The sequence below is a fragment of the Diabrotica virgifera genome, chromosome 3 (assembly GCF_917563875.1).
Source record: "Diabrotica virgifera virgifera chromosome 3, PGI_DIABVI_V3a".
Taxonomy (NCBI): Eukaryota; Metazoa; Arthropoda; class Insecta; order Coleoptera; family Chrysomelidae; genus Diabrotica; species Diabrotica virgifera.
The window spans coordinates 2,031,087-2,047,629 of record NC_065445.1 but is presented as its reverse complement, the minus strand read 5'-3'; the positions used below and the strand labels follow the sequence as shown (position 1 = coordinate 2,047,629).

The following is a 16,543-nucleotide window of genomic DNA, read 5'->3' as shown; positions in this document are numbered from 1 at the left end:
ATTTACGGCAGCTCGAAACAGATCAGTTGACTTTAGACCAGTCCACTTCCTAAGATTGGCCAGCCAGGATATACGTCTACGTCCAGGGCCTCTCCTGCCCTCAATTTTGCCTTGTATAATCAACTGCAGCAGTCGGTATTTTTCATTACGCATAATGTGGCCGAAGTAAGCCAATTTTCTGTTCTTTACGGTGTTAATTATTTCTTTGTCTTTTCCTAGCCTCTGGAGAATAGTTATATTAGTTGTGTGGTGTATATATGAGACCCTCAACATACGTCGGTAGCACCAGATTTCAAACGCCTCTAACCGTTTTATGGCATCTTCTGTCAGGCTCCAGCTTTCAACTCCGTATAGGAGGACACTAAAGACGTAACATCTAAGAATTCTTATGCGTATATTGATACTTAAAGACAAGTTGCAGAGAATTTTCTTAAGACAGTATTATACTAGCCGTTGCCTTTTGGTAGATATATTTGATCGTGTTAGTGTAGCGATGGTTTATTCGGCATTCTGTTTTTTAAATTTTATGCTGGCTTATGGTATCGAGTGCTTTCTCGTAGTCCACGAATATCAGTGCCAATGGTTTGTTGTATTCAGCAGACTTCTTTATTAGGTTTTTTATTACCAGGTTCTCTATTAGGTTGAAATGATTATAACTCGTAAACTAACAAACATAAATCATTGTTACAAAATGTAGTTTGTTCCTTTAAAAAATTAGTGCAATACATTGCAAAATTACATCAATTAGGCGATTTTTCACTTGGAACTCGGCTTCATTTTGAGTAGGTAAAATAACTTTATAATAGCTCAAATTAACAGAAAAAACTACCAGCTTTAAAACGAAATCTAAATATTATTTATAACAAAGTTGCTGCGCCACTAGTAGTAAAATAATTTCTACTTTCATAAAACCTACCGAGTAACTTTCCCGAGCAAATATTCAAAAGGTGTGGTTTACTTACTTAGTTATAGAAATTTCGAAGTTGTTCCCCGCCAACCCCTTGGTAATGGCTACTGGCTAGGCATTGCAATTATAATTTTAAGTAGTCAGTTTTCCACTTACAAGCCAGCCTAGCTGGACGTAGCCTTGGTTAGTTTAGAGTTTTGTATGCAAAACTCTTGTGTAAGTATTTGTATTAAAAATATAATTTTAGTATTCGACTATTCGGGTCGACGCATTTATTGTTTAAGAGTTTTCAACTCTCGCGTATGTTATATAGAGTTATTGTGTGGCTAGCTTATATTTTTTAAAAGCTACACGTTTCGCAAATGCTTATTATTAATTAAGTTTAATAATACTAAGGGCCGGTTGTTCGAAAGCTAATAAACAATGATCATTATCAAATATTTAATTCCTGTCACCAACTGTCAATGTCAACTTTGTTTGGGTTGCTGAAAACATAATATGAAATTACTTAATCAATTATGTTAATAATTGTTATGTTAATTGATTAACTAATCTCATAATTTTAATCAATTATGTTTTCAGCAACCCAATAAAAGTTGACATTGACAGTTTTGGTGACAGTAATTAAATATTTGATAGTGATCATTGTTGATTAGCGTTCGAACAACCGGCCCTAAATGAAACATCCTTGGTTCATGTTGTAATTAGTGACATTTAAACTGTAATAGTACTCTCGTGTGGTTTGTCGTAGACTAGTGTAAATTGGACATTAAACCGGCTGTTTAAATATAGATAAGAACTTTAAATATGGTAACAAAGTTAGTAATTAAATTACATATCTGTTAATGCTTGTATTCTTTATTTCGTTAATGTACCACCCACATCAGTGGATGGTCCTTCGAAGTTTAATTTGTTACATTGCTTAATACGCTCTAGATTAAGTGGCAGTAAGATCGCCATCCTAATTTATTGTTCATCTTTCTACATTTTTGTTGAACAAATCTTCCATATTTATCTTCACCTTTTCTGTTGGTTATTAGAGCGGATATCGATTCAATCTTTCATCATTTTGTAATAATAATTTCTATTTGTTAGTTTTGCAAAGCAAGTTTGAAATTTGAATTCAGCGCGTCAAAATACATACGAATCTACTCTAAAACTCGGTGAACTTTGATTGGCCCCGAAACAACTCTGTCCCATAGACTAATACCATGATTCACACTTGAAAAAATTTTATGTATCTTCTCTGGAAAAATTCCGCATAAATTTTATTTTGTTTTATCTCAAAAAATTGTATTTTGACAGCGGTTCTCGATTTCGTAATAAAATAATAAATAGTTTTTGTTTTTCGTTTTTTTTTAGCAAATGTTTTTAAAACATTGGAATGTATCCGGTTATTGATTTTCTGGGGATACCGGAAAATCAATAACCTAATTCATTCACTTCACCTTTTAGTGGCGCGATAATAATCGAAGGAAACAATAGGAGTGATCCCACTACAGAGGAAATAGGGAACATGGAGAAGGAGCAGGTCTTAGGTAGATGAGGCTCCATTGGAAGATCATTCCAATCAAAACCATCAAAGGTAGAGACCTGAGAACGGACATGGACAAACAATAGCAACAGGGTAGGGACCATCTAGAGACTCCTATCTGAGTAAAAAAAGACCAAGAGAGGATGAAAACTCAGATTTGGTTACAATGATCGATGCAATGGAGAAACTCGCCAGGGTGACAAACACACTCTGAAATAGATGAACGAGCACACCAATAAAAAGGTGGAAATTATATGTAGGGGGCAATAAGGTTGGTGGCAGCTGTAACAGAAGAAAATAGTAAGAATCTAGAGGAGAAAATACCTGCCAGTGCCTATTAAAGAAAGAACAATTGTGAGCTTGTCCACGCAAGTGGACCTGGAAAAATTCTCATCAGAGAAAATCAGAGAAAAAATACAAATTGAGATGTCATTTCAACGCGAAGATCAATACTAAGATATTGGGTATAATCCCCTACAGAGGAATATAAAAAACAGGGAATCTGATCTGGTTGTTTACGTAGTTTTTTCGATAAATCTTTGAAATATACAGGGTGTCCAGAAACTCTACCGACAAACGAATACAGGAGATTCCTCAGATAATTTTAAGACAATTTAACCCAATTCACTTAGTCCGAAAATGCTTCCTAAGGGAGCTAGAGCTATTTGAAGATGGCGTCTGGTAATTAGTTTGTCTTAAATACCTCCGGAACGCTTCTATTTAGAAAAACAAAAATTGGTATGCGTATTTATCTTCCAGAGATAAATCGATTCCATCCATTGCAAATTTTTAGTACCGGTCATAGGCTTCCGTTTTGAAACTTTTTTGTCTTTAACTTTTAAACATTTTTTACTCTGGATTATTAAATTGTGAGGTATTCTTGTACTATAAGGTACTCTTGTTTTAAGTCGATAGGACACACGGTTTTCTAGAAAAATTGATTTGAAAATTTTTCGCTTTTTAAATTTCAAAAAAAATTTTTTAAAAAAATATTTAGAAAAACGAAAACTTGCACGTTCAATTATATTTTAGAGATGAATCGATTTCATTAATTGCGAATTTCTAGCATCGGTCATATGCGTCGGTTTTGGGTAGGTCAACGGTTATTTTATCGCATAACTTTTTTGTCTTTAATTTTTAAGCATTTTTGACACTAGATTATTAAATTATGAGGTATTCTAGTAGTAAAGGTTCCTCTTGCTTCAAGTTGGTAAAATACACCGTTTTTTTTTCAAAATTTTTTGAAATTTTTTTTCGAATTCAAGAGACGAAAAATTTTCAAATCAATTTTTCTAGAAAACGGTGTGTCCTACCGACTTAAATCAAGAGTACCTTTTAGTACTAGCATACCTCACAATTTAATAATCCAAAGTGAAAGATGCTTAAAATGTAAAGATAAAAAAGTTATGCGATAAAATAACCGTTACCCTACCCAAAACGGACGCCTATGACTGGTACTATAAATTTGCAATAGATGGAATCGATTTATCTCTGGAAGATAAATATGCGTACAAATTTTTGTTTTTCTAACTAGAAGCGTTCTGGAGGTATTTAAGAAAAACTAATTACAAGACGCCATTTTCAAAGAGCTCTTGCTCCCTTAGGAAGCATTTTCGGACTGGGTGAATTTGGTTAAATTGTCTTAAAATTACCTGAGGAATTTCCTGTCTTCGTTTGTCGGTAGAGTTTCTGGACACCCTGTATAAATACTGAAGCACAAAAAGAGATTATTGTTGATCACGTCTAAAGTATAGTATATCCGTTAACATAAAATCTATTTGGTGAGTTTTTTTGTACTTTTATGGGAGAGTTTTGAGTAAATAATAAATAACAACTTAAGATATATTTAATACTAAAAAAGAGTTTACACTTTATTGATAACTTAGTTGATACTCTTAAAATAGAATTGAAAGAAGAATGTGCTCTCCAGATGCAGTTCCACCATCTGATTGTTAAATATTAAACAATTGACTTTAGTTCGTGGATATAGTTGTACACACGTAAGTAGTACTTTATATTGTGTTACTTGTAGCAGTTATAAGAGCATCAGTACTTGTAATTATTGTAGTTTCTGTATTTGTGATTGTTGTAGTACTTTTCGCTGTAGGTATACTACCACTAGTAATTGTGATTTCAGGTGTACTTGCCTCTGTAGGTGTAGGACTACTAGTGTTACCAGGATCTTCAGTTGTGCTTTCACTTGTAGCTGTAGAACCACTAGTAGGACCAGTTTCTTCAGTTGTACTTTCCCTTGTTGGTGTAGAACTACTAGTGGTACCAGTATGTGCAGTTGTGATTTCGCTTATAAGTGAACTACTACCAGTATTACCAGTACTTCCAGTTGTACTTTCCATTGTAGGTGTAGAAGTACTAGTAGTACCAGTTTCTTCAGTTGTACTTTCCCTTGTTGGTGTAGAACTACTAGTGGTACCAGTATCTGCAGTTGTGATTTCGCTTATAAGTGAACTACTACCAGTATTACCAGTACTTCCAGTTGTACTTTCCATTGTAGGTGTAGAAGTACTAGTAGTACCAGTATCTTCAGTTGTGCTTTCTCTTGTTGGTGTAGAAATACTAGTGGTACCAGTATCTTCAGTTGTGCTTCCACTTATAGATGAAGTACTATCAGTTTCACCAGTACTTCCAGTTGTACTTTCCATTGTAGGTGTAGAACTAATAGTGGTACCAGTATCTTCAGTTGTACTTTCCGTTACAGTACTAGCTGTTGTAGTACTAGTTGTTGTAGAACTGGTTGTTGATTCTGTGGTCGTTGTGGGTGGAGGTTCATATGGCATATTTTGAGTATCTTGATCAATTGATCTGTTTACATCATAGTATGCCGGTTTATTACTGTTCAAATATTGGTATACCTTTACATAACCTAAATGCAAACTCCATTTTTTGTCTGAACTGCTGCTGATATCGACTGATTTGATATTGGCTGTAAATGTTATAGAAATTCCGTCTGTTTTCATAAAACCCGTTGCAGAACCAGAACTTTCTATAAAACTTCGTGTTCTTTTGCTTGATGTGAAGTTCAGTGCAACGATCAAATTCACTGTATTGCCATCCTGAAATAAACCATATCATTGATCAAATATAATTTAAGATAATAATTAAGATAATTTAAGATATATATTGTTGTATAATTTTTTGTGGGAAAAATTTAGTAAATAAATTTATATCAGAGACCACGAAATTATAGATTTTCATCGCCTTGTATATGACCAAAAATTGTAATAGGATAATTTAGTTGGTAATCAGTGTTTTCGCGGAAAAGTGAAATCTTTAAGAAGGTGGTTTTTTTTAATGGGTTTTTGAGCGGACTTAAACAATGGTACGGTCAGATTAGACAATACCGTTTATTTCGCTTTGCAATGGACATTAAGACATTTTATAAAAAATTCGAAGAAGGTTAAGCTGTAAACAAATGTATTGAGTTTAGAATGTAAGGCTTTTTGTTTAGCAACGAAAGTAATTTGATGTCTCCCGGAATTTAACAAATTGTAAAGTTGTTTACAAATTAAATTGGTTCTTGAGAAATGATAATATGGGTAGTGGGTAGAAAGGATGTTTTGTGATTGGTGGAAAATGATGGATGGAATGGATGAGAGTGTTGAGTCTGATTTTGACGAGAGAAAAAATGGGCACTGTGAAATAAATATCTGAAGACAGCAGTCAAGTTTTTGAAAAGTGAGAAGTCAGTGTAAAGTGGTGAAGTTGGCCTTTGCGAGCAGAATCAAGTTGAAACAAAATCGTTGACCGAGTTGAAGAGTTAATTTTCCTGGGACCGAGGAAGATTCCTGTTTCTGTCTAGAACGAGTAGCCGATTGGTATCTATTTGCACAAGATATCGAGCAGAAAGAAAACTGAGTCGAGAATTCGAGCAAGTCCTGTTTGTTTGTGAAGCAGTTTGGAAGAGAGGGACCTTTCGCAACATCCTAAGAGTACGTGTGGGAGAATCGAGGACGACGCAATCAGTGAGAAGAAATAGAGAAGAAATAAAAAGGTTAGTCAAATCATTTGTGAAACGGAGAGAGTTTGTTTATATCCACACCATATTTGCTTAATTTTTGTATTGAACAATTCTATAACATAATTAGTCATTCCGAATTTTAAAGAAGAAATAAGTAATCAATTCAAAAAGAGAAAAGTAAATTTTATTAAATTTTGTAAGAATAAATAACGAATTATTTAAATAATTTTTTTTTAAACAGAGGAGATATCAGAATTAAAGCTTAATTTAGTAGAAGAAAAATAGTTGCAACAAATTTAGATTTTAGCATATTTTTGAAATCCTGTGTTTATGGTATATTGGATAAATAAATAATATTTTTTAACATTTATATGACATTGAGTGTGTTTAATTTCCTTGTTCTGTCCTGGATGGAGTAAGCAACTAGAGATACCAGAAGCCACAAACCAAAGGTAAAGCATCAACAATAAAATAACCCTGAGAATAAAGTTTATTAGAAAATTTATTTTTAATTTGGTTTTATTTTCCATAAGCAGTAATTAAAATAATTGAGTATTTAATTAAATAACGAATTTGCTCATCAATCTCATAAAAGAGAGAAATACAGAGCATAACAAGTAGAATGAAAGAAAAAACATAAATTATATAATATAAAGGGAAAAATAAAAAACAAAATGAGTAGGTATATACATAGATGGAAAGCAACTAAAGGTACATATTTCTGACTATGTGGTCGTCATCAGTACGGTTCAGCTAAGTTTGAAAAGGAGCATGTTAACTTGGGAAAGGTCTCCAGAAGATCTTCGTCATTTTTAAACGTTTATTCACTGCTGAATCAACATCCAGGGAAAACTACAGCTGTTTAACCCAAGGATTTCACAGAAACATATTTACGAAGAAATCCGAATAGAAACTACAAGAAAAAAAGAAACCCATACCAAAAAGGAATGCATTCAAGTATCATCCTATGGATACATATATACCTTAGTAAAATAAAATTCAAAACCTTAAGGACAATCCAGGGATCCTCTCAGTTAAACTCAGGCAAAATATGATGTAGCATCATTCAAATTCTCCATTAATTAATCAACGATGCTGGCCAATACGAAAATGTTCCTAAAAAATACGGTCACTACAACAATCATCCAAAAAGTATCAGATGCACACTGCCTAGGTGTTTTACCAAAGAAAGAAGGAAAAGAAAAAAAATTCCAGTTTATCTTCCCAACAAAAAATAGACCACCACTGCTGTGGACACCATCATTATGCTACTCCTGGCCGTAGTCCTTTTAATTTTTTTTCTCAAGCTACTAAAAATTAAAAAAAAGACAAGATGAGCAGAATCCAACCACAGCAAAAGACATCCCTGACAAAAGTCAAGAGTCCCCAGAAACAGTAAATTTCAAGAGACCAGATAATAGAACCAGTAATGGAGTTTAAATGTCTAGGCACCACAATATCTAGCTACGGACAGCTCGAAAAATAAGTGGAAGATTAAGTGAATAGATCAATCAGAGCCTCAGGTTGCCTGAATGAAACAATAGGGAAAAAAAATCGAGAAATAAATGAAAGACCTTATTTACAAAAATGTCATTAGACCAATAATGACACCTACGCGGCAGAAATATAACCTGGTACAGAGAGGACAAAAAGAATGCTAGAAACAGCAAGAGATCGAAAACCCTTCGAAAAATCGATGGTAAGTTACTATGGAATAGATTTAGAAGTACAGATATACGATGGAGATGCAAGGTGGACAACATTAAGAACTGGGTAAGAAACGGAATATGCTCTTTCTTTAGACCAAGTAGATAGTGACCCTAAGAGCACTTGGATTTATCTCAAAGATAAGGTAATCGAGGCTGCAAAAGACTGTGAGGCAGCGGTTTCCACTGGCCGTAAGCCATGGATATCCGATAATACGTGGACTGTGATTCAGCGCAAAAAAGAACATAAAACTAGACACGGAACAAACGATGAATACAGAGCGTTATCGAGAGAAATCAAAAAACAGTGCCGCAAAGATAAAGCTGATTACATCTCTCAAATATGCAGAGAGATAGAGGAACATGGCTGTCGAAATGAACTGAAGGACTTATTCCAGAAGATCAAACTCCTTACCAGAGAATTTAAACCTCAAACGTGGTCTGTAATAGATAAGGAAGGTAATTTAAAGACCGATACTGATGATATATTGAAAACATGGCGAAACTACTGTGGCGAGCTATATAAAAATAACGAGGTATCAGCAGAAAATCAGTGGCCTTCTCACTACCCTAGAGAACCTACTGTCTTACTCGCCGAAGTCAAAGATGCAATTAAATCACTAAAGAGAAATAAATCCCCAGGCATTGATTCAATACCATGTGAAATACTACAGTTACTTGGTGACAAAGAATTACATATCATTCATTCTATCTGTGTCGCTGTTTTTAATTCAGGAAAATGACCATCTGATTGGTGTACCTCAATTTATATCCCACTACACAAAAAAGGAACTACTACCAGATGTGAAAACTACCGCACACTGTCACTAATAACACATGCTAGTAAAATTTTGTTGCATATCATCAAAAACAGATTAAAAACCTATCTACATTACCAAATACCTCAGAAACAAGCGGGGTTTGTAAAGGGTAAAGGTACAAGGGAACAAATCCTGAACCTGAGACAACTCATTGAAAAGTCTAGAGAATTTCAAGTACCTATGATTATATGGTTCGTTGACTAGCAAAAGGCATTTGATTGTGTAAGCTGGATAAATCTGTGGTCAATTTTAATATAAATGGGCGCACCAATGCACCTGGTGACACTTATTAAAAATCTGTACCAGTCTAATATAGCGACAGTACGACTAGATCAGAAGTTCTCAAACCAATTCAAGACCGAGAGAGGTGTTAGACAAGGATGCGTGTTGTCACCTGACTTATTTAACATTTATGGTGAACATGTCATGAGGATGGTTTTAGAAGGATTGGCCGGTGGAGTAACAGTAGCTGGTAGGAAAATCTCCAATTTAAGATTTTCTGATGACACTACACTTATAGCAGCAAATGAGCAAGAAATGTTTGATTTTTTGCGAAGAGTTGAGTACGAAAGCAATAAAGTTGGTCTGAAAATCAATAAAGCTAAGACAAAAATAATGGTGGTCTACAGATTTGACACTATTCAACTGACTAACATATTGCAAGAATACCAGATAGTAAACACCTTTGTCTATCTCGGGTCTAGTATAACTAACGATGGGAACTGTGAAGCAGAAGTTCGGAGACGTATTGGTACGGCAAAAAATGCGATGAGTCGCCTAACTAAAGTTTGGAAAGACAGATCTATCTCTCAAAATATCAAGATGAGACTGGTGAATGCCCTTGTATTCTCAATATTTCTATACGGAGCAGAGACTTGGACTCTTCGTGCATGCGAGCGCCAAAAAATTGATGCCTTTGAGATGTGGTGCTGGAGAAGAATGCTGCGCATACCTTGGACAGCTCATGGGACAAACGTTTCCATTCTAAACCAACTCAATATTAAAAAAAGGCTGTCCACAATATGTCTGCAACGAATTCTGCAATTGTTTGGTCACGTAGTTCGCAGAGGTGACGACAGCTTGGAAAGATTAATGGTTTCTGGAAACGTTCCGGGGAGAAGATCAAGAGGACGATCACCAACTAGATGGTCTGACCAAATAAAGCATTCAGCTGGAAACTCATTCTGCGAAGCTCTTAGAGCAGCTGAAGATAGAGACCAATGGTGAAACTTTGTTAGGAATATTGGAAGAAATCACGATCCTCAGTAATGGGGAAACGACAGGAGAGAGAGAGAGAAGAAACAGAAGAGTAGAATGGAATGACCACATAAGCCGAATGACAACAAATAGAATAGTAAATACGACGGGAGGGAGTTCCCCGATAAGAAGACGATCAGTTAGAAGCCCACAAAAACGATGGAACGACAACTTACTAGGGCCACATTGAAAAAACAGACAGAGTCATGTCTACGCGAAAAGAAAACAAAGAAGAAGAGGGAAGTGACAACCCTTACGTAGCGTTTAACCAAAATATAAGATACATCGAACTTACCGTTCAAAAGTTATGACGAATAGAAATTTAATATACAAAAAAAGTAGCATCTAATTAATAAAAAAAACTTACTATCAGAGGAATAACACTTCCTTTTGGAATAAAAGCCACAAAATCTGCTTCCGTAACGCTAATGCTAACCCAAGGATTTGTTTTGGTAGGTTTGTAAATATCTCCACCCCAAAATTCATACCAGACGTCAATGGCAGGAGGTAGATAAACATTCATTTTGGTTCTATCTGCAGTCAGAGGGTGCACCACCAACATATTCTTGCCCACCATGTACTGCTCATACAGAGAAAAAGTGGTGGTGTTTTCGTAGAAGTCGTAGAACATAGGTCTAATCACTGGTTCGTTACTGCTTATGAGACCGTTGTAGTAGGCTAGTAACATATTTCTTGTATCTAACGCAGCTAAAACAGAAAATAATACAAAAATTTATTTTTACTTATTTTTTTATAGCAAGAAAGTATTTTATATATTTATACCTATATACGCTAAGTTTTGGTAACAACAAAATAGTGATCGCAAAAGACGAAGATGACCTGAGCTTTATGGTGAGAAAACTGCAACAGGAATATACAAAAAATGGAATGGAAATAAACCTAAAGAAAACTGAATGCTTAACAACGGAGAATACAGAAATAAAACAGCTAGAAATAGACGATAGTAAACAAATCAAACGAGCACACAAATACAAGTATTTAGGTTTCATAATATCAAACAAAGAAACAACTGAAGAATATATAAAAAAATAGACTAGAACAAACAAGAGACTGCATACGAAAATTGAATCCACTACCGTAATTATAAGAACATCAGTATAAAAATTAAAAGAAGAGTATATAACACCATGATAAGAAGTATCCTCACTTATGGGTGTGAAAATTGAACAATAAATAAGAAAACCAAAAACAAAATAAGAGCAACAGAGATGGAGTTCCTAAGGAGAAGCTGCAGAGTATCTAGAAGAAATACAGTAAATAACATAGAGATTAAGAAAAGAATGGTAGACAGATATAGTACACTACACAGAACAAAAGAGATTAACTTGGTACGGACATGTCAGAGGAGCACACAAAAAACGTTGGATAAACGAAGTGGAGCCCGATAGAAAGAAGAAAGAGAGACAGATCCCGAAGATCTTTCAGAGATGAAGTGGATGAAACAATGGAAAGAAGAAATCTGCAGGAAGAAGACTGGTAAAACAGAAAGAACTGGAGAGAACGGTTGAATGAAAGAATACAGTGAAAACTATGATAGCGGAAGTTCTTAGTATATATAGAAAGTAGATGAAGATGAAGAATAAAGACGAAGAAGAAATTTATAATATAATAATGGTCTTACAACAAACCAAGCAGCTGAGAAGTGAGATAGTGAAATTTGGAAAAGGACTCTTTTTAAAAGCGGCGGGCCAAATAGATACCTGGGGATGAATTTTGTGGTGTCAAGAGAGAATAAGCCGAGTAGTGACTGGCTTTCAAGCAGTATGGTATCAGAAAGTCTGTACTATTTAAGATTGCGCGGAAACTATAAAAAAAATCAGCAAAATTATCCCTCATGCTCCTACAAAAGAGAAAGATATAGAAATAAAAAATGAGTTCTATGAACAACTCGGTGATATAATTGAAAAAGTACCACAATATGACAAAAATAATTGTGGGAGATGTTAATTCGAGAGTAGGAAGGGAAGATATTTATACTAATACAATTTTCAATGGAACATAAAGGTAGCAAATACACAATTGTATCATAAAGATGTACATAAAATAACCTGGATCTCTCCTGATGGGAAAACGAGACACCAAAGAGAGCATGTTCTCATTAAAAGAAAACACAATAGATCAGTGACTGATTTTAGAAACTTAGGCAAGAAATTCTCAAACAACTAAGAAAACAGCTCTAAAATAAGGAGGTAGCAAAAGGAACAGAGGAATAAATGAGCAAAAGATTGGGAGGAATCACGACGGAGAACTTAGAGGATAAATGGTAACTAATACAAATAGCCATGATAGAAGGGGCAGACCTTAGCATTGGCAAAAACAGAAATAGAAAAGAGAGAACACTTGTTTGATGAGGACTGCAAGACTGAGATTAGCAATGTTGTATGCGTGGAAACTTGGATAATGAATCAGAAAAAAGAAAAAAAGTTAGAGATTGTGGGAGAGGAAAATCTGGAGAAAAGTTTTTGGTGGTATGTATCAAGAAGGCTAACGAGGAATGGCGCAGAAGAACAAGAGGCGTGTAGTTCTTCAATTAAACTAGTAGATTACTCATTTGGAAAGCAGTTAATTTTGAATAATAGTACATATTGTTGAATAAAAGAAGGCTACATATACATAATAAAATAAAATACTTACATTGAGCTGTTTGCTGATCATATTTGGCGGACAAATCATCTGGATTTCTCCAAGGTTTAGGAGCAGATATTCTAAACATTGGCATGGTAGCAGCAATCAAGTACCATCTCAAACAAAGTTTCATTTGAATTGAAGTATCGAAAACGTTGGTATCCCCACAAACAGGTATACTAACCAAATGGTTGCCGATTATACTATCGAATAACACGCTGTCCAGATATTTTCTGAGATTGGTCCAAGAAGTTTCTACGTTCTCTATGATCATAGGTTCGACTTGACTGATTGATTTCGTTGCTGATAGTATGAATATTTCTTTACTTTTGAAATAATCTTTTAAGGATTTATATTGGTATCCTCCATAGGAGTTGTGCTTTTGAATGTGAAGTATATCATTGGCAGTTGTGTTCCATTGAATGGTGTACGACATGGCATCTTGTAATGCCTAAAACAAAATGTATTGGAAAAATATAGAATGTAGTTGTATATTGTTTTTCGGGAACTGCTACATCACTCTTAAAAATAATTAAATTACGGCAAACAACACTCTTGATGATGTTTTATTGATTTCGAAAAAGAATTTGACAAGGTCCAACAAGATGAACTAACTAATATCTTAAAACTGAAAAACATTGATAGCCACATCAGAGTAATTTCAAACCTCTGGAACCAGAAAGTCAAAATAAGAACTGAGGATCAAATGTCGAAAGAAATAGAAATTCTTCGGAGTGTAAGGTGTAAGACAGGGCTGTGTATTGTTACCACTGCTGTTTAATATATACAGCGAAGCCATCTTCCAAGAAGCTTTAGAAGAGTTTGAGGGAGGGATGATCTTAAATAGTGAAATCCTCAATATAAGATATGCCGACAAAGTCTGACAAACATTTTGGAACAGCTGAACGAAAAATATACCATAATATATATGGTACTAAATTGAACTTAAAGAAAACAAAGTTCATGGTTAAAACATCCAAAAGATAACGAGGCACTCCATATTAAAAATATCTAGATAGAAAGGTAGACAAATACAAATATCTAAGAACATTCGTTAGTCAAAACGTAGAACAAACCAAAATTTGTGAAAATGGAACATCTATTATGTAGTAGGGACCTAAGAAAGGATCTAAGGATAATGTTGTTACGCAGCTACGTTTTTACAACTTTGCTCTATAGACCAGGGCGCATCTGTAAAAATATTAGTACATTTGAACGTTGAGAGGTGACTCAATTTTTTTTACAGAAAGTGCTTGAAAATAACTCAAATAATAATATTTGAGTTATTCTCCCTCTCATAAAGGTCCGGAACATTGTTTAAATAATCAAAATGTCAAAAAATGAAGGAAAAATTCGATTTTTTTCTTCGTTCTTTGATTATAACTTTAAAAGTATTCATTTCCGAGAAAAGTTGTACTGACATAAAAGTTGCGCAATTAAATTTCCTACAATATAGAATTGGTTAAAAATTTAAAAAAATAGTCACCCTTGTTGCAAAATAGCAATAATTGCGAAAAACCCATACAAAAACAAGTATTCGTATTTTACGTTTTTCAACCATTTACGATACACTTAGGACCTTCATATTGTACCCAGAAAAACTTTATGATGCATTAAAACAATACTGTAAATTTCATTAAGATCGGCTCAATAGATTTTGCAATCCAAATTTCGCAAAAAAAATTAATTATTTCAAAATGTTACAGGGACTGAAAATAAAGCAGACAGCTGAAGTTGAAATTTTTTTGGGTATAGAAGTGTACTGTTCCTTTTATTTGCAAAATTAAAATCGATTAACTACCACGGCGTCAGGAATTTTTTTAAATAAACATTAATTATTGGTGCTACGCGCAGGACAGCGGATAGTTTGCTCTGATTGAGCATTCCAATGACCGTTACATTTTATTACATTATACTTTATTACATTTCGATAAAAATAAATAAATTTGTTTATTGCAAAATAAAAACATATACTCTATCCTTTGAAATAAAACTTTTTTTAGCAAAAACTTTCTTTGTTCATATATTTTAACTTAGAGAATAAAAGTTTATTATTTTTAACACGAAATCTAAGGGAATCGTTTAGTCTCAGCTCTAACCAACTAGTTAGAGTAAGTAAAATAATAATTGCCATGTTAATATCCAAACTTCGATAGAATATCAAACCTTAAGAAGAAGACAAGATTACGGGGACTATACCACATCTTCTTTACAGTGAACGGTTACTTTATGGTGAATAGAAAAGACATAGATAATTTTAATAAAACTATACTCACTTTAGTAAAGTACGGAAAACTGTCATTATCCATTTTAAATTCTTCATTCGCTGGCCAGTTATCGGTTAAAACCAAACCATCGATAGTGTGATTGAAGAAATCTTCTAAAAATGTACCAAATACTTCCATGTATTTCTGGATATTCTCATGACTGTAGTCTATATAAGAAACGTCCTGATCTAAATATTTTCCTTGATAAATTGTTTTATTAAGATAGGTATACAGAAGATCAAGACTGCTAGCATTGTTATAAAAATCTGAGTTAGTCAATACCTGAAATCAGAATAAGGCAAATATAAGACCAGTTGTATCCAGTAAGTTGGGTGTACTGTGTCCTCTACACAAAAAGGGAGACATGATGGTGTCTGATAATTATAGAGGTATCACTCTACTCAACATAGCATATTATAAAGTGTTGTCCAACGTGTTGTACAAAAGACTCCTCCCCTACGCCGAACATAATTATTGTTGTTCTGAAGCTATTTCCTTGTGGCATTTTTGCAATAAACTCTTCTAAATGGGAAATAAGCCACAATTTAACTATAAAAATGATTTGATTAATTTTGACGCCCAAATCGGATGTCGTTGTCAAAATATCTTGACAACGACATCCGGCAACGACATATTTTGACAATCGGATGTCGTTGTCAAAGTATTTTGACAACGACATCCGATTTGGGCGTCGAAACTTTAATTAAATCATTTTTGAAGATATTATATTCTTCTTTAGCGGCGAATCGATTGAGGGTAAAATTGTACATAAATCTGCGCGCCTGCGCACACTGACAGTATGTAGTTCTGACAGTATGTAGTTCATTGCTAATCTTTCAAGATAGGTATGTATGTATCTGTAACCGTGCAAATAAGTCATTAAAAGAATATATTAGTGTTTTTAGGAAATGTATTATTTATTATAATTCTTGTGTTTTTGGATTTGTGTTTCTCTGTAGTAAAATAATAAAATATTATGTAAGCATAACATCTTTACACTATATGTCGCCGTGTTGTGTAATTATATCCGAAACTGACATGTCAATCCCTAGGGCCTCGCTGGAGTAGTTGGTAATGCGTTAGCCCTGAGATTGGAATGACGCGGGTTCAATTCCTGGGCGATTCATATATATTTTTTTATTTTTGGTTGTTTTAATAAAAAATTTTTGAAAGTGGTAGATAAGAAAGTTAGTTTGATTTTAAAATAAAATACAAATAACCTTTTAAGTATATTTACTTCGTTTAAATTACCTATTATATAATAGAAGAATATCTTCTTACGTGCGTACAAAGTACATACACATTCTTTTTTTTTTAGTTAAATTGTGGCTTATTTCCCATTTACAATAGTTTATTGAACATAATTATAGTGGGAGGATATCAGTGCGGATTCCTTCCTAATAAATAACCACGGACCCGATATTTACAG

General features: G+C 34.0%; 1 protein-coding gene across 2 annotated transcripts in view; it reads right to left on the bottom strand.

Moving 5' to 3' along the window:
- Positions 1–4,269: 4,269 nt before the first annotated feature.
- The window catches only part of LOC114324431 (probable maltase-glucoamylase 2), a 28,312-nt gene continuing 16,038 nt past the window's right edge, over positions 4,270–16,543 (bottom strand). The window contains exons 3-7 of one of the 2 annotated variants that reach the window (XM_050646231.1): positions 15,124–15,396; positions 12,857–13,298; positions 10,569–10,909; positions 4,954–5,512; positions 4,270–4,800 (exon numbers count right to left, since the gene is read on the bottom strand). In XM_050646231.1, the coding sequence (XP_050502188.1) occupies positions 4,454–4,800; positions 4,954–5,512; positions 10,569–10,909; positions 12,857–13,298; positions 15,124–15,396 (1,962 nt within the window). In that variant the 3' untranslated portion in view covers positions 4,270–4,453. Of the gene's footprint in view, positions 5,513–10,568; positions 10,910–12,856; positions 13,299–15,123; positions 15,397–16,543 lie in introns of both variants that reach the window. The other variant, XM_028272281.2, reaches the window with a different exon arrangement.